General features: G+C 54.7%; 2 protein-coding genes across 6 annotated transcripts in view; one reads left to right on the top strand and one right to left on the bottom strand.

Annotated features, from left to right (window-relative positions):
- Positions 1 to 8,519: 8,519 nt before the first annotated feature.
- RPL29 (ribosomal protein L29) lies at positions 8,520 to 10,923 on the top strand. Of its 3 annotated transcripts, none has more exons than XM_032290065.1 (4): positions 8,520 to 8,666; positions 9,078 to 9,122; positions 9,435 to 9,499; positions 10,414 to 10,923. In XM_032290065.1, exons 2-4 carry the CDS (start codon positions 9,086 to 9,088, stop codon positions 10,786 to 10,788), a joined length of 477 nt encoding a protein of 158 aa, XP_032145956.1. In that variant the 5' UTR covers positions 8,520 to 8,666; positions 9,078 to 9,085; the 3' UTR covers positions 10,789 to 10,923. The 3 variants fall into 3 exon arrangements, with proteins under 3 accessions (XP_032145956.1, XP_032145957.1, XP_032145959.1); XM_032290066.1 differs by lacking the exon at positions 8,520 to 8,666 and adding an exon at positions 8,669 to 8,754; XM_032290068.1 differs by lacking the exon at positions 8,520 to 8,666 and adding an exon at positions 8,695 to 8,751.
- Positions 10,924 to 13,352: 2,429 nt separating this feature from the next.
- Positions 13,353 to 17,501, bottom strand: part of ACY1 (aminoacylase 1) — a 7,374-nt gene continuing 3,225 nt past the window's right edge. For 2 of the 3 annotated variants that reach the window (XM_032290051.1, XM_032290052.1), the window contains exons 3-15: positions 16,929 to 16,993; positions 16,646 to 16,750; positions 16,167 to 16,261; positions 15,773 to 15,849; positions 15,600 to 15,689; positions 15,443 to 15,499; positions 15,041 to 15,114; positions 14,906 to 14,955; positions 14,647 to 14,791; positions 14,476 to 14,544; positions 13,960 to 14,039; positions 13,726 to 13,786; positions 13,353 to 13,641 (exon numbers count right to left, since the gene is read on the bottom strand). In XM_032290051.1, the coding sequence (XP_032145942.1) occupies positions 13,477 to 13,641; positions 13,726 to 13,786; positions 13,960 to 14,039; positions 14,476 to 14,544; positions 14,647 to 14,791; positions 14,906 to 14,955; positions 15,041 to 15,114; positions 15,443 to 15,499; positions 15,600 to 15,689; positions 15,773 to 15,849; positions 16,167 to 16,261; positions 16,646 to 16,750; positions 16,929 to 16,993 (1,133 nt within the window). In that variant the 3' untranslated portion in view covers positions 13,353 to 13,476. The remainder of the gene's footprint in view (positions 13,642 to 13,725; positions 13,787 to 13,959; positions 14,040 to 14,475; positions 14,545 to 14,646; positions 14,792 to 14,905; positions 14,956 to 15,040; positions 15,115 to 15,442; positions 15,500 to 15,599; positions 15,690 to 15,772; positions 15,850 to 16,166; positions 16,262 to 16,645; positions 16,751 to 16,928; positions 16,994 to 17,501) is intronic. The other variant, XM_032290053.1, reaches the window with a different exon arrangement.

Genomic DNA, 17,501 nt, shown 5'->3' with positions numbered 1-17,501 from the left:
CCCACTCTGGGCGGGATGCTTTGCCCCTGTCCCCACCAGCCCCTACCACCTGGGGAGATTGGGGAGAGCAGAGAAGGACCCCCATTTAGCCTGCCTGGTCTTCTGTCCAATTCGAGCCTGTCCCAGGAGAGCTGCTGGGTGGGCGGGGACAACCCTGGCCCCCTGACTGCCAGCACCTGGCCCTGAGGATTATCGGGAAATGGGGAGCAAAGCCGCAGGCAGGCGCAGGAGTATGCAGGTGGCTGGGGATTAACCAGGGCTGAGAAGTGCCTGGGTGAGCCGGTGACTGAGCAGCGTCCACAGGCCAGGGCCCAGTAAATGCTCAGAATGAACAGGTCCCCGGAGCCCTACCTGAGCCTGCCAAGTAGGTGATGCCCTGCTCCCGTCTCCCTGATGAGGAAGCTGAGCCATGGGGTTGAGTCTCTGCTCAAGGTCACCTGGCTGCCTGGCGTCCAGGCAGGTCTGAACTGTGCTCCCCAGCCCTCCCAGTAGCTGCCTGGCGGTGGGGTGCCTGAGAATTTGAAGAACTGACTAATGAGCGGGTATGGGGCCAATGTAGAAAGAGGGACTAACAAATGCAATATCGCAGGGGGTCGCCTGCTGGATGAGGTGGGCCTGAGTCTCCCAGCACCTGCCTCAGCACCGTCCGCCAGAGGGTCACTCCTCCCGGTAGGCGTCCCCTTCCTTTTCCCAAGTGGTCATCGATGTGAGAGTGTCAGGCAGTGTCCATGCCCAGGAGAGTTTCCAGGAGTGGCTTTGACAAGGGAGAAAAGGCTGAGTGACCACCAGCAAGTCACTTCACTTTTCTGAGCCTCAGTTTCCTCCTCTGCAATGTGGGAAGCCACTCTGAGGGTGTGGCGAGAAGCAGCCACAGTACAGGCAAAGCTCCTGACTCCAACCCCAGCAGCAGGCCCCTTTCCCTGCCTGTGCACTGGACTTGGGGCTGTGTGCAGGAAAGGCAAGGGCATCCTCCTCAGCCAGGCCTTGGGGGCCTCAGGGGCACAGTGACAGCTCAGGGAGACCTGGATCAGCTGGGAGAGCTATGGGAGCAAATGCCAACCTTCACCCTCTCCAGCCCACTGTGTTCTCCCCATCTCTGCCTGATGGCACAGGGCCTGCCTCATCTTCCAGGAAGGCTCCCAGGGTGCTCCTCCAACCCCCAGAGGCTTTGCAGGGCCCCCTGGCCTGGCTTGAATGGACCCCTCTCTGGTCTACATCTGGGTGTGCTATGCCCACAGCTTCTTCCCCTCCCAACCTCCCCGGCTCTACACACCATAGGTGCTCCCAGTGATCATGGCAGTGGCCCTGGCACAGCAGATTCAAGAGGTTTGGGGCTGGGGACCCTTCATAGGACCTGTCTACAGCTCTGTGTCTGCTGCCTCATGAGAATCTCCTGTAGCCACGTGGCCGAAATCATTTACATGGGGGTGGGAGTGGGCCATTTAGCAGCCCCTGGGAAGTTGACTGACTTGCCAGGGACACAGCCAGGAAAGGGCTGCCCTTGGGCTGGAACCCACTGGAGCCCACTGCCTGCAGCCACAAGCCCTTCTTGCTCAGGGGACACTTGATGGGGCCTTTAGGACCCCCAGCCCCCGCAGACTCCTAGCTCCTCTCTGCTCTTGCTGGAGTCCCATGTGCCTCCCTAACAGGCCAGGCCTGATTCTTCCTCCTTAGCCTATGTTGTCCTGGGGCCTGGGTGGGGGTTACTGAAGCACTAGTGGAAACCCAGGAACAGGGACCGTGGGGAGGCCAGCACCTCTCAGGGAACAGAAGTGGGTAAGGGCAGCCAGGGGTTTTCTCTGGACCCGTGAGGGAAGTGCCAGCAGCTACCTTTCCATGGGGTGCGGACCTCTTGTGGCCCTCCATACCTATCCACTCCTCAGGCCAACAGTAGCAAATGCACTCTCCATCCCCACCCCGGCTCAGGCCTCTCTGGTTCCCTTCCTGACTCTCACGTATCACGTGTGCCTTGAGCAAATTCCTTCTCCTTCCAGACCTCAGTTTCCCCAACCATAGGCTTAGAGACAGGAACTAGATGACCTTCAAACCCCCTGCTCCAGTGCTGGCTTTCTGAACTCTGCCAGGGGCTCCTGGGTCACAGCCTCTGTCTCCTGGGAGGGCGTAAGGACTGGGAGAGCTGGGGCTTGAAATCTTTAGGAGAAGATAGCCCCCTTGTTCATTCAGAATAATTCTTTCAAAGGTCATTTCATCCTGTCCTCTCTCCCTCTTAAAGAGTCCTCCATCTGATCCCTAGGAAGGGGTGGTCCTGGGATGCAGCCAGGGCATTAACCCCAGGACTGTTTGGTGAGCAGAGAAGTCCTCTCTCCCCCGCCCGCCCAGCCTCTCTTTAGTCTGAGCTGGGAAGGGAGGGAGAGAGGGTACAGAAAAGAGGGGCATCCAGGCAGGATGGGGTTAAAGGAGAAAGGGAGCTGGAAGGGGGCTGCGGTTGCCAAGGCAACGACATTGCTGGGGCCATTGGAGGCTGCTGGGGAGGGAATGGAGAGGGGTGTCCCTCCCAACCCTCAGCTTCATTCTTCCTTTTCAGATGCTCTTTGTTAAAAGGGAGTCTCCTTAGCTTCCTTTTGTGGCTGGGAACAGGAGTGGGGTGAGGTACGTGCGGCTTCCCTCCAGGCCTGTCCAGCACCCTCCTGTCAGCCACCCACCTTGTCCCTTCCCTCCCACCCTTCCTGGCAGGTCCGTTTTCGTTTTCGGTGCTGCTGGGCTTCTCTTCCATTCATACCAAGCCAGCCCCTGGCTGCCTGAGGCCAGCTGATCCTAGCCCTGGCCTGATCAGGCAGCAGCCTGTCCGCCACCCACGGACACCACCACCTCCTTTCTAGGCCTGCTCTGGACGGGGCAGGGTGTCTGAGAAGAGGCAGGGGCTGCCACAGAGGATTTCCTCACTCTGGGCATCCGTTGGCCAGAGGCCCTGGGCTTCTCCCATCACATGGCAGTCACTGTCACAAGGCCTCCTTGGTGGCCTCACTGGGTAGAGAGCACCCCATGCTCCCCTAGATTCTGGTGGATGCCTGGAAGACAGTAGTTCTCCATTTGGCTGTAGGGCCTCTAGCCAGTCATGCCCAAGGACTCCATCTCCCCATCTATGAAGTGGGGTGATGAAAACCCCATCCCCTCCAAAGGCTGCTGTGTGGTCTCACGGTCAAATCCGAGGGCCTCCTGAATGCACAGCGAGGCTCCGGGAGGCCTCCTGCCTGCTCAGCCCTGACGCTGCTCGCCTCCACTGTGGCAGAAGGCTGAGGCTCAGAGAGGTGAAGCCACTCTGCTGGTGAGCGCCAGTCAGAATCAAAAACCAAGTCTGTCTGATGCCAAAGGCTGTTCCTTTAACCTGCAAGAGGCATCGCCCTTGGGTAACTGCAAAGTGGGCCAGGAGGGGCTGTGCCCAGGGATGCCCATGCGCTCTGCCTTGAATGTGAAGACACTTCACCACCACCACCACCAGGAACTTGGAGGCAAGGGAGACCTGACCCAGCCTAGAGAACCTGTTCAAAATTGATGGACAGGGACTGAATCTGGAGGTGGGGCAGTGGGGGGTGCTGAGAAGCGCAGCTGTGAAAGGCCTGGGAGGCTGCAGAGCCTTCCGCAGGAGGGGAGCGGGTGCCTGTCTCCAGCCCACCTGCAACACCAGATTCCCTCGGCGGTCCCACTCTGCCCCCTTGCGGATGATAGGCTCACATCCCAGCTCACTTCTGGGCTAGATGGGCCAGGTGCGCCCCCAGAGGGAAATCAGACCTGGCGCTGGGGGCGGGGGAAGGGGGGTGGCGGTCTCGGTAACCTGAGGAATGGGCCTCACCTCCCAGCTTCTGCTGGAGCTGAACTCTTTTCTGACAGATACTGAGCACCAGCCTGGCGTTGCGTGTGGTCCACCGCCCTTTCCTTCTACCAGGATCTTTGAATCCCAGACTCCTGGGAGGGAGTGAACTTAAGAGCTCTATTTTCCAAGACTCCATCCCTTTTTTTGGGAGGGGGAGGAAACAGAGTTTTACTCTTGTCGCCCAGGCTGGAGTGCAATGACTCGATCTCAGCTCACTGCAACCTCTACCTCCTGGGTTCATGTGATTCTCCTGCCTCAGCCTCCCAAGTAGCTGGGATTACAGGCACACGCCACCATACCCATTTAATTTTTGTATTTTTAGTAGAGATGGGGTTTCACCATGTTGGCCAGGTTGGTCTCGAACTCCTGACCTCAGGTGATCCACCCACCTCAGCCTCACAGAGTGCTGGGATTACAGGTGTGAGCCACCACACCTGGCCCCCTCCAACCCCAGGTCATTCAGTGGCTGCTGGCACACCCTTTGTATCAGGAAGCTTGCTACCTCGGGAGCAACCCACGGTTTAGCAGGAATTCTGATTCCAGAAATGCTCTTTATCCATGGAGCTGGCATTTGCTTCCTTCATTCATAGCTCTGTCTTCTAAGGACACACAGAATTAGGTAGCCCCTCACTCAGAAAGTTCTAAGCAGATCCAAAGTCCCAAAACCCACCTCCCCTCTGCACTTCTGTCTTGCAGAAAAAACACCCTGGTTCTGATAAACTTCACAGTCCCTCTTACCTGAAAACACTGGTAGCCCCTGTTGTTCTGGAACTCAGAGGCCGATGGGACCTAGCGCCCCTGGGGACCGCCGGTTTCCTCCAGCCTGGCTTTCTCTTGTTCTTGAATCTTGTCCTTATTTCTAGCATCCACTTGCCACTGACTTTCTTTCCCCAAGCCCTGTCTCCCTCCCCTGAGGCCTTGTGGGGAAGATGCATGGATGGGACTAACAATGATTGAGCACCTACTGTGTACTTAACATAGTGTTCTGTGCTTTATGCAAATTATCCTGTTTAGCCCCAAGAGGTAATTACTATTTTTATCCCCATGTTACGCTGGGAACTGAGGCTTGGCAAGCAAGGCTCTGGGTCCCAGGAGAAGAGCTGACTTTTTTTTTTTTTTTTTTATTGAGAAGAAGTCTCGCTCTTTGTCCCCCGGGCTGGGTGCAATGGCACGATCTCAGCTCACTGCAACCTCCGCCTCATAGGTTCAAGCAATTCTCTGCCTCAGTCTCCCGAGTAGCTGGGATTACAGGCGCCTGCCAACATGCCCAGCTAATTTTTTTGTATTTTTAGTAGAGACGGGGTTTCACCATCTTGGCTAGGCTAGTCTTGAACTCCTGACCTTGTGATCCACCCGCCTTGGCCTCCCAAAGTGTTGGGATTACAGGCATGAGCCACGGAGCCTAGCCAACAGCTGATTCTTATCTCTGAGAAATCCCTCCAGGCCAGCCGGCTTCTTGCCCCTGATTCTGTCGTCTTCCTAGATTTGTGAAATGTGCACATTTAACTCCTCAAACATGTATCAGGTCTCCACATACTCCTGGGACTGTGACAGGAACTGCAAACACAACCCCAGGTGTCTCCAACCCCATCACTTTGCTGAGGAGACACCATGGGATCCTACTTGGGCTTTGAACTGGGTAATGGGTCTGGACAAGGCAAGACCCTTGCAGGCCACATGGGTTGGGCTGATCACATCCAGCCCCATCCAGCCCTATCTTGTCACCCAGGCTGAAATCTTTCTCTGCCTTGTGCCCGAGGCATTTGAGAGAGACCTGGCTGATGCTCTGCTGAGTCCAGCCAGTGGCTCTGCCCAAGGCTACTCCATGGAGGGGCAAGTAGACCCCAGCCTCCAGGTAGATTTGAGATGGAGCAAGAACCACTCACTCATGGAGAGTGGCAGTGTGTCAGCCCTAGAGGAAAGGTTAAGTTCTTTGTCTTTTTGTATGCGTGTGCCAGAGACTCCTTTGACATCTGGTAATATTTATTGACCTCTTCTCAAAATAATGTTTCAAAATATGTAAAATAGATTAGGATTACAAAATATTTTCATGAGCAGGGAAAGATGTCTACAAATTATGATTAAATGCATAAAATCATGTTACAGAAGAATTCATATAGCGTAAGCTTCCATTTGTGAAGATAGAGAAGGAGTGAAAAAGGGAGGGAGGAAGAAAGGAAAGAAAGAAGGAAAGAAGGGAGGGAGGAAGGAAAGAAGGAAGAGAGGGAAGAAGAAAGGGAGGAAGGAAGGGAGAAATAAAGAAAACTATCCCTAGAAAGAATACGATCTTTGTAGACATGGCTGGCCCTACCATCCATCCCACTTTGAAAAGCATGACAGGGGCTGGGTGTGGTGGCTCACGCCTGTAATCCCAGCACTTTGAGAGGCCGAGGCAGGTGGATCACCTGAGGTCAGGGGTTCGGGATCAGCCTGGCCAACATGGTGAAACCCCATCTCTACTAAAAATACAAAAATTGGCCCCAGGCGTGATGGTGGGTGGCTATAATCCCAGCTACTCGGGAGGCTGAAGCAGGAGAATTGCTTGAGCCTGGGAGGCAGAGGTTGGAGTGAGCCAAGCTCACGACATTGCACTCCAGCCTGGGCGACAAGAGTGAAACTCCGTCTCAAAAAAAAAAAAAAAAAAAAAAAAAGAATAAATAAATAAAAAAAAATAAATAAATAAAGTCATCACAGCCCTCGCTGTCAGCCTCTACCCTGCTGGCTTCTCTTTCTAAAGAGCATGGCAGTCAGACCTCCTCCCTGTCCCAACCTCCACAGCCACCTCTTCCATTTCCTGAGCTGAGGCCCTGGCTCACTGTCAGGCATCTCACCATCCCCACCTCCTGTGGTCTGTGTCTCTACCCACCAGGTTCTCCACCTGTGCTCAGCACCCCACAAGGACTTTGCTCCTGCAGAGACACTCTCCTCAGGCCTCAGCTATTTCTTTCTTGGCACAAGGTCATCCATCAGTGTATGCGCCTGCTTTTCATTCTCCCAGCTCACACCTGCCAGATCTCTCTCTCCCCTTTCTTAGGAATGCTTCAGTAAGGAGTCATCCACGTGTCCTGCCTCCACAACCTCCTGCCCCCTTCACTCCCCAAACTTCTGCAGTATGTATCTGTCACTCCATGCAATGGCTTGCAAGGAATATTTGCTTGGCATGTGTTTATTAAGCCCTTGCTCTATCCACATCGTGCTGAGTTAGGCAGTGGGAGAATGAAGGTGATTAAACCAGTCCCAAACTCAGGGCTCCTGTGATAATGGACACATACACCTGTAAGTAAACAATGTAATTAGAGTCTGGGAAAATTCTATAAAAAAAGCAAACCATGGCCAGGTATGGTAGCTCATGCCTGTAATCCCAGCACTTTGGGAGGCCAAGGCGGACGGATCACGATGTCAGGAGATCGAGACCATCCTGGCCAATATGGTGAAAACCCATCTCTACTAAAATACAGAAAAATTAGCTGGGCGTGGTGGTGCACACCTGTAGCCCCAGCTACTCAGGAAGCTAAGGCAGAGGAATTGCCTGAACCTGGGCTGCAGAGGATGTTGTAAGCCGAGATTGTGCCACTGTTCTACAGTCTGGGCAACAGAGCAAGACTTCATCTCAAAAAAAAAAAGAAAAAAAAAAAAAGCAAACCATGAGAGGACACAGAGTAACTGGGAGATAAGGCAGAGGTTCACTATTTTAGATAGTGCAGTCCAGGGAGGCCTCTGTAGGAAAGAGCGTTCCAAGTCCGGTCTACTCTTTCCTTGTCCACTCCTCTGCATTCCCACTGTCCCCTTAGGTCCAGGCAGCCTTCTCTCCTTCCTTCCCTCTGCTCCTACTCCACAAAAGAGTCAGGGGTGCTTTTTTTTTTTTTTTTTTTTGGTGGAGTTTCACTCTTGTTGCCAGGCTGGAGTGCAACGGCACTACAATGGTGTGATCTCGGCTCACCACAACCTCCACCTCCCAGGTTCAAGCGATTTTCCTGCCTCAGCCTCCCTAGTAGCTGGGATTACAGGCATGCACCACCACAGGCATGCACCACCACTCCCAGCTAATTTTGTATTTTTAGTAGAGATGGGGTTTCTCCATGTTGGTCAGGCTAGTCTTGAACTCCTGACCTCAGGTGATCTGCCCCCCTTGGCCTCCCAAAGTGCTGGGATTACAGGCGTGAGCTACCGCGCCCGACCAGGTCGGGTAGATCTCCTGGTTGGGTGCTTTTTAAGAACACAGATCTCCTGGCCGGGTGCGATGACTCATGCCTGTAATCCCAGCACTTTGGGGGGCCGAGGGGGGGCAGATCACCTGAGGTCGGGAGTTCGAGACCAGCATGGCCAACATGGTGAAACCCCGTCTCTACTAAAAATACAAAAATTAGCTGGGAGTGGTGGCTCACGCCTGTAATCCCAGCTACTCGGGAGGCTGAGGCAGGAGAATCCCTTGAACCCAAGAGGTGGAGGTTGCGGTGAGCCGAGATCGCGCCATTGCATTCCAGCCTGGGCGACAGAGTGAGGCTCCGTCTCAAAAATAAAAAATTAAAAAAGAGCACAGATCTCCTTGCCCAACATCTATCCCTCAAGGACTCCTTTCGCTTTCAGGATCCTGAATAGACTTAAGAGCCGGGTCCTGGAGAAACAGGCGAAGAAACAGCCTAAAGGGGGCGGAGCCAAGCTCGTAGCACCGCCTCCCGGTCTGGCTTGCGTTCTTCCGGGCTTCGGAACCTTTCTTCCCGGAGCCGGGGGAAGCATTTCCAGTAGTACTTTCCGGCGCTGTTGACCTATTTCCCGTGCTGCACCGCGGCTCCTTTCTCTTCCGGTCCTAGGCGCTTCGGGAACCGCGGCTTAGGTGAGTGTTGGCCGCGCGGTATCCGATGCCATCCGCGACTTACGGGCGGCCGCGGGGCGCAGGCTGCGGAGAGGACGGGTAACCAGCTGTGTGTCTGTGGGGAGCGAAAGCTGCGGGGTGGCAATGGTGTTTCTAGGTCCTAAAGAGGACGATGGCAGGGAAAGCCACTTTATTGGGGAGCGCAACCTTCTGGGGGTAGGGGGTTGATTTCAGGGCGTCATTACCTGGGTTTGGGAGGTGAGAACTGGCGTTGGGTCGTGCAGAGCGAGTCGAGACTGGTGGAGCCTGCAGATCCAAAGCGTCTGTCTGCAGATTCATTCTGGCTTCTCGTCTCGCGTTCCACCAGATCAGGGGGCAGACGTGGCCCAGCCTGGGAAGCCCCTCGCCCTGATCTCCACTCTTGTCTTCCAGGTGCAGACATGGCCAAGTCCAAGAACCACACAACACACAACCAGTGTAAGTTTTTCGAGCCCTGCCCACATCCCAGACCCTGGTAAGGACTGGTTCAGGCAAACGGGCATGGATGAAGGGGCACGTTTCTATTGTGGGCCTTAGGCTGATTAATTTCACCCAGTAATACCTTTAGGGTTATAGGTGTAGAGATCCACTTGACACACACAGTGTTTTGCATTCAGTGGTAAGGGTTTCCCAGACCTCAGGCGTAGCTGCTGTAGGAAGCCTTGGTTCTCCCAGCCTTGCCAGCTGTGATGTTGGGTGGTTTTATTAGAGGAAAGTTCTTTGTGGCTTAATTTCCTTTCCCTCCTACAGCCCGAAAATGGCACAGAAATGGTATCAAGAAACCCCGATCACAAAGATACGAATCTCTTAAGGGGGTGAGTATGGACTGAATCACATGGACGTGTCTTTTCTTGATTCCAGGTGCCCAGTCAAGACCTTTCATGTAGTTTTTCTTTAGCTCAGCTTCTGCCTGAGCAGAGCCTAACTGGCCCATCCAAAGCCTGCAATTCCTTTTTCTACCCTACTAGCCCCATAATAAAGCTTTCCTTAGTCTTCCCCAGCCTGAAGTGTATCCTCTGGTCAGGGTGTAACCTGTCTCCTGAAGGCAGTTTGTTTGGCCATCTCCCTCACTCAGCAGTGGCACTTAGGGTAAGGTACAGAGTGGCCTTGTCTCAGTGTGTGCAGGACACCTTGCAATCTTTCCCTTCCCATACTGACCAGCCTTATGACCTTGATCTGACTCAGTGCTGGTCTTGGGGTCAGCTTCTCTTCCTGTGTCAGGGGGTTCTGAGGATTCGCTGAGAAGGATGGAGGGCCTAGGGGAGAGCTGAGCCTGTCCCCAGTCTGTTCCCTTTACTTTTGCTCTCCATTCTGTGGAGTGAATTACAAACTCTGAGCCTCAGTTTCCCCATATTCTGCCTCGGCTATGAGTCTGTTGGACCAGACTTGGTATTTACTTGACACCTTCTATAGAAGGGAGGGGTGTCCCTGAGGGGATGTCAGAGAAAAAAAGCTTGGTTGAACCCCTGCTGTAGGAAGTTGAAGTCCTGAAACGTTAGCAGAAAGGGCAGCAAAGCAGCTTTTTTTTTGTTCTGAGGTCTGCACAGCATTAGCCAGGTGGAGTATTGGCTCCTTGAGGTGGTGGTCCACCTTCTCTGGAAATAGTTTCAAGAGGTTGGGTATTGCCACATTTGAGGTTGACTTGATGCTGGGTACCCCTGTGGAGAGGGGCACCAGGGAAAGATTTGCGGACCCCCGTGCTGCCACTTGTACCTTTCCTGCTTTTCAGGTGGACCCCAAGTTCCTGAGGAACATGCGCTTTGCCAAGAAGCACAACAAGAAGGGCCTAAAGAAGATGCAGGCCAACAATGCCAAGGCCATGAGTGCACGTGCCGAGGCCATCAAGGCTCTCGTAAAGCCCAAGGAGGTTAAGCCCAAGATCCCAAAGGGGGGTGTCAGCCGCAAGCTTGATCGACTTGCTTACATTGCCCACCCCAAGCTTGGGAAGCGTGCTCGTGCACGCATTGCCAAGGGGCTCAGGCTCTGTCGGCCAAAAGTCAAGGCCAAGTCCAAGGATCAAAACAAGGCCCAGGCTGCAGCTCCAGCTTCAGTTCCAGCTCAGGCTCCCAAAGGTGCCCAGGCCCCTACAAAGGCTTCAGAGTAGATATCTCTGTCTGCCAACGTGAGGACAGAAGGACTGGTGCGACCCCCCGGGGCTGCCATCTGCATGGGGCTGGGGTCCTCCTGTGCTATTTGTACAAATAAACATGAGGGAGGATTTGTTAGCCTCTATCTATGATCCTGGGGCTGGGGTTGGTTGTTCATCTGTTGGTGTGGGAGAAGACATTGGCTTTCTGTGGAGGGGGTGTGGGTGGGAGTCAGGAGATGGGGCTCTGAAGTGAAAGAGCGGACCTAATGAATGAGAAATGGTTGGGGGCTTGTGGGAAGTTTGGGCACATAGCTTGTTAAACTGGGTAAGCTGTCGAGCAAAGGGAGAAATCTTAAACATCCTCATGAGGTCTTGAAGCATACTCCAAGGGAGGAGAACAGGCTTCACTGAGCAGCTCTGCACTCTGGTCCGAGGTGTCCCAGACTGAAGCTCTTGGTGCACCCAGTCAGCATCCACTTCTCTGGGTTGTGTTAGTCCCCCAACAGCTAGGGACCCTGGAAGGCAGGCGGTGGTGGCAATTCCTTACTCCCATGACTGTTTCTGATCCTGCTGTGCCCCTGGGCCAGCTGCTTCACATGTAGATCTTTATCCTCAGCAGACTGAAGAGAGTAGTAAAGTAGTAGTGAGCATTTGTGGAGGCTTCCCGTAGAAGGCACCAGGTGGAGCACTGTTCCTGGCCGTACTTAATCCTCAAGGCCAGCCTTGGTCCAACCTTGGACACTTGTGGAAACTCAGAAAGGGGTGCTGTCGTGCTAGAGCAGCAGGTGCAGCCCATGGCATGTGATCCTCTACTTCTGAAGTAGATACGGTGTTTGTCTTTGTTTCACGGGGTGGGGGATGTGGGAGCAGAATACTGAAGATCATGCAGCTAGGAAGGGGTGGGGGTAGCATTTCATCCTAGCCAGTCCATGTGGGGCCCTAGGAAGTTTGAGTTGTCCAACCAGGGCTGAGGCTCACTAGCTCTTGACTGTAATCCTGGCAGTCTCTGGGTGGCCAACTGCCCCTTGCCAAGGCGTGTCAGGTGGAGGTGGGGATCGAAGGGAGCAGAAGCAGGTTTTGTGTTCTGAAGGTGGTTTGGCCCAGACAGGCCACCAGGTTGGTTGACTTCCAAATGAAGTCTCTGTGCTGGTGTCGTGGACATGGGATGTGAAGGCTTTCCTTTCCCGACCATCCTGCCATGAAAAACTAGTGATCCCTTTACAGAGTTCCAGTCTGAGGGGGCGGCCAGGTCAGGGCTTCAGCTAGACTTAACGTCACAGTCAGCTGCTGCTCTCAGCCTCCAGCTTGTACATGGAACTTGCCTTGTGCTCAGGAAGCTAAAGCCCCCAGTTCTTGAGTCTCAACTCCTTCACCTCCAAGCTCAAGCCCTAGACTAGGGCAAACTATATTAGTAGAACCTGCTTTTTTTTTTGAGACAGTCTTTGTCAACTAGGCCGGAGTGCAGTGGCGCAATCTCAGCTCACTGCAACCTGCACTCCCTGGGTTCAAGTGATTCTTCTGAATTAGCCTCCAGAGTAGCTGGGACTATAGGCACGTGCACATGCCACCATGCCCTGCTAATTTTTTTTTTTTTTTTTTTGGTATTTTCAGTAGAGACATGGCTTTGCCATGTTGCCCAGGTTGGTCTTGAACTCCTGAGCTCAGGCAATCCGCTCTCCTCAGCCTCCCAGTGTTAGGATTATAGGTGTGAGCCACCGTGCCTGGCCAGTGGACCCTGTTTCTACACCGCTAGTAGGACCTGGCATCCATCACAAGATGGCTGCGAGAGTTCAATGAAAAGTAAGGCAGTCTTAAGTCCTGGCTCCTGGTCAACTGGGAGCAGGAGTGATTGTTACTTCTATTAGTACTAAGCCTGCAGCCCAGAGCCAGGCTCTGGACTTCTGGCTACAGCTAGAAATTTTAAAAATCCAACCACCCTGCCCCATCCCTAACTCCCCTACCCCATGCTCAGGGAAGTCCTAACAGGATAGAGCAGATCGGCTAGAACAGGCTCTGCTCTTGGGGCCATAGTTTACTCTTGGTACTGCCTGGGGGCCTAGTAAGGCTGAGATGGAAGCCCTGTTTCTGGGCCTCTGCACACACGGATCCAGGGTGATAAGGACCCTAAGACGAACCAACTTAGTCTACCAGAGCCACTGCCTGTGTCCCCTGTTGCCAACACCGGGGTACACAGGGTTTGACAGGAGCCAGCAGTCACGGTTGGCCCTCTGCCTGCCCCTCATCAGGGGCCCAGCTGGTGCTATTCTGGTCCTGTGTTAGGACCCCAGATGTACCCCCAGGAAGGGAGTGGTTCCTGAGGAACTTGGTATCTCCCTTCAGTGAGAACGGAATCCCTGACAGGTCAGCTCTAAGTATGGTGGCCACTCAAAATGGGAACTGTGGCCCTTTCTTGCTAGTCACAGATGTGGCTGGATGGTACTGAATGGGTGTGCTGTGTCTACAGGCACAGAGCAGTGTGGGGTGCGGAAGTGCCCAGAGCCAGGCTCAATTTCTTCATCTATGAAATGGAGAAGATAACATGTCCCCGGGGAAAGGAAAATTCTTGTTCCATGGGTGTCCTTGCTGTTAGTACTTCAGAGACAGCCCTGTCCACAGACTTTATTATTTGGAAGGGGGAAGAGGGGGTCATTGGTACTGGTTGGGATGGAAGCCCCAGGGGCAGAGGTTGAGGAATTCCAGGGCTCAGCTCTCACTGGGCAGGGCAGGCACACTGGCAAGGGCAGGCAGCAGGCGTGTATATATGTCCACCCCACGGAGGAACACCGCCTCATGCAGCCGCTCATCATGGTCGTGCAGCAGCACAGGTGTGCGGTTCATGGGTGAGAAGCCTAGAGCTGGGACCCCCACCTGCAGGGGTGAGGAGGAGCCATTAGGGGAAAGCCAGCACACAGGCCCAGTTCACTGCCTAGGCACTACGTGCAAGTGGCTTACCGCACGGAGATAGCGGCTGTCGGTGGCAGCAGTGTGGATCTCAGGCTCCACAGTGAGGTTCCTTTAGAAGAAAGAGCCTGATAAATGGGGAGGGAGATAGGGAAGAGGACAAGGGAAGAATTGAAGAGGCAAAGGAAGGTGGGAGAGAGGTGGGGGAAGGAGGGAGAAGGGAGGGGGCAGCAGGAAGGAGGAGTAGGGGGCTGGGCTGTGAGGAGAGCTGGCCAGCGCGCTCACATGTCCTTGCAGACCCGGCTAAAAGCTGCCCACCAGGGGTTTGAGTCATCAGTAGGTGTCACTTGGGGCTGTGTCCACTTCTGGGGGATGGGAAGGATGGCAGGATCAGGACATGGTTCTGGGCATCTTGCCCTATTTTCCATAGAGTAGGCTGTGCCTGGCACAGAACACCTCCCCACCCCCACCCCGTCAACTATCCAGACATCTGGGTGGCCAGTCCAGCCACAGGTCTGGAGCCTAGGTGACAGAGTGAGACTCTCTCAGAAAAAAGTAATATCACATAAATGTTTGATTTATGACTGTCTCCCTGTTTCACTCCACAAAGGCATTAACTGTGCCTAATTTTACTCCCCACAGCATTCCCCAGCATCCACAGTTGCCTCTACAACTAATGTTTGTTGGAATAAAATGTGTCTGTCAGATAAATCCCCAGACATGCACACACTGTACTGTCGCACACTTGGGTCTCGCCCAGCCCTCACACTCCCCCATCACATGACCCAAATCCATTCATACCTGAACAAACTCAAAGGTGACCCCCTCACCAGCTGCCTGGCACCAGCTCTGCAGCTGCTCCTCGAAAGCCTAAGAGAAGGGGGATGAGCTGATCCCTCAGGCTTTCCAGGGGCCTCTAGGACAAGATTGAGGACCCGGGATCCCTCCTCCAAACCCAGGTGGAGGTGGCACCTTTAAGCCCACATCCGGTGCCACGCGGAAGTCAAAGCTGGCGCTCATAGTGGCAGGTACCACGTTATAGGCCACGCCACCCTCTAGCTTAGTCAGGTTCACAGAGGTCACGGCCCCCTCTTTCAGGTGGGGGTTTGACTGCAGCCTGTGGTGCCAGGGTAGGGTAGGGGTAGCAACAGATAAAAGGAGGTGGCTCAGACTCTATCCTCTGTAGTACCACCTCCCAGAGCCACCCCTACAGCTTCCCAGGCTGTCTTACCTCTGCCATTCCTTCTCCCGGAATGCCAGGATGGAGCTCACAACCTTGTGCTACGAGAGTATGAGGTTAAATGGGATAGTGGCCTCAGGATAGAGCCTCCTGAACTCCCAGACTCCCTCCCGGGGTGCCACGCACCAGCTTCTCTGCTGCTGTGTCCTCGATGAAGCGCGAGCCGTGGCCTGGCCTCCCAGTGCTGGTGACCCGTACCCCTGGGGAGGTGTAGGGGAAAGGGAATGTCTTCAGCACGAGAGGGGCTGGAGGCACAGTCAGCCCTGGGGGGGTCCAGGTCTCCCCCCTCATTCCAGGCTCCCCTAGCCCGGCCCTGTCTGCCCTCAGGGCCCATAGCATAGAGCTGGTTTCTGCCCAGTCAGGGCTTGCCCTCAGAGAAGCTCAGGTAGGACGTGTCCGGGAGGCAGAGGCCCTGGATTCAAGGCCTTCTCAGGTCTCAACTTGCTATGCAACCCTTCATAGGACTGTGCCCTTTCTGGCCTAGCCTCCCACCTGCAGAGTGAGCCCTCCCTCCAAGCTCATACTTACACCAGGGACTCCGCTCACTATAAAAGACAGTGAAGGCATCAGTGGGGTTGGCCAGGCCTGAGGAGGGAAAGGGGGTTCAGAGGGTAGAGCGGCCCAGCCCCCACTAGTAGCCTCCTACCTCCTGTCTGGCTGCTCAGTGGCTTGCCAACCTGCTTACCCTCATCCAGGGCGAAGCCTGCCCTCAGGGCCTGGAACTCTGGCCGCTGCACGAACAGCTCCATGCCTTGGTGACCCCCAACCTCCTCGTCTGTAAAAGCAGCAGGGACATGAGATGAGGAGGCTGCCCCACCCCACCATCCCCTTTCCCAAAGGTATCTGAGCCACTCCTACCAGGCACAAAGGTCATGTGGATGGTTCTGGGGAACTGGTGGCCCTCCACCTTCAGCCTCCTCACAGCCTCCAGGTACCTGATGGGGCATAAGCCAGGTGCGGGGAGAGCCACCAGATGCTCAGGCTGGCCCGGCAGGCAGGGACAGGCAGGGCCAGCAGGCTGGATTCCTGTGCCCTGGACTCTACCCTACCACACCCTAGTAGGGATTCCAGAAAGTCCCTGCTCCTCTCTGGGCTCAATCTCCCTATCCATGCAATGGTCATGGCAGTAATTCTTGTCCAAGGGGTGAAGGTGTCCCTCAGCCTTGAGTTTCTCCAGTCACCCCCCAGGTCCTGGGTCAATCCATTGGACCAGTGGGGACATTGTGGGGGAGTGGGAATGGAGGATACTCACTGGATGCTGATGCACTTCATGTCCTGGGCGCCCCTGGCATAGATGTAGCCCTCAGAATCCTTGAAGGCCTCAAAGGGGTCGTGACTCCAATATTCCTTGGGGCAGGGATGGGAAGAGGGGCCGAAAACCCAGATTTAGTCATTGATCCACTCTGGTCAGTGGTGGCCCTGCCGTAGGAGCCCACCATAGGGTTGGAGTGACAGAAGGAGTGGTGGGGGCGATGATGGGGGCTGAAGAAGGCAGCTGATTGCCATCCCCCATCCATGTTTCCTGGTTCCCACCCCCCCAATCCCCACCCCACTCTGGCACAGAACTATTGCTGGACAAAGGCTGCTTGAGTGGTGTAATGTCATAAGGACATTGAGAGTTAGTGCCAGGACCAGAAGCAGGACCATGGGCTCCCTGAGGTTGGATCGTGGGGTCTGCATCATATCTGTCCCCAAGGCCTGCGCTACCCACCTCCCCAGCCCCTTACACACCTTGAAGACAGGCACCACATCCGTGTGGGAGTTGAGCAAGATGGAGGAGAGTGTAGGGTTGGTGCCTGGCCAGGTCAGCACGGTCACCACATAGCCAGGTGCCACCTGGAGAGGGTTGGGGGGGTGGTCAGAGCAGGGTGAGGAAGTGCCCAGGCCCACCTCCCCTCCCCACTTAAGGCCCCAGGCTCACTTCCCCTCCCCACTTAGTGCCCCAGGCCCACCTCCCCTCCCCACTTAGTGCCCCAGGCCCACCTCCCCTCCCCACTTAGGGCCCCAGGCCCACCTCCACTTTCTGGCAGCTCAGGCCCAGCTGGCAGGCTCTCTCCTCAAGGAAGGCCACCGCAGCTCCTGGAGGCACAGAGTGTCTTGGGGCTGCGTCTGCCTACCCATGGCTTCCCACTAGCCCAGGCAGCCCAGAGAGAGGAGCAAACCCAGAAATGGACTGCTGCCTCCCCAACACAATCCACATCCCTCAGAGACACCTGCATTTCCATCCCCAAGAAAAAAGGTATTTTTGGCTAGTCAGTGACCCTTTCTGGAAGGTCAGGGGGATGTCCAGAGTTGGAGGAAGGTGTTATCTTCCTTAAATATGGTAAACTATGGCACAGAGACATGAAGAGATTCACCCACCACTTCTCAGCTCATTAATCAGAACAGGAATTTGGATCCATATACACAATTCCCAGCCACCATGGTTTTTTTTTCTTCCTTTTCCTTTCTTTTTTTTTCGAGACAGGGTCTCACTCTGTCACCAAGGCTGCAGTGAAGAGGTGCGATCTTGTCTCACTGCAGCCTCGACCTCACAGGTTCAAGCGATCATCCCACCTCAACCTCTCCCAGGTCCAAGCGATCATCC

This window comes from Sapajus apella, unplaced genomic scaffold (assembly GCF_009761245.1).
Source record: "Sapajus apella isolate SASKATOON/1434 unplaced genomic scaffold, GSC_monkey_1.0 scaffold23, whole genome shotgun sequence".
Taxonomy (NCBI): Eukaryota; Metazoa; Chordata; class Mammalia; order Primates; family Cebidae; genus Sapajus; species Sapajus apella.
This window is presented reverse-complemented; position numbering and strand designations above follow the sequence as displayed.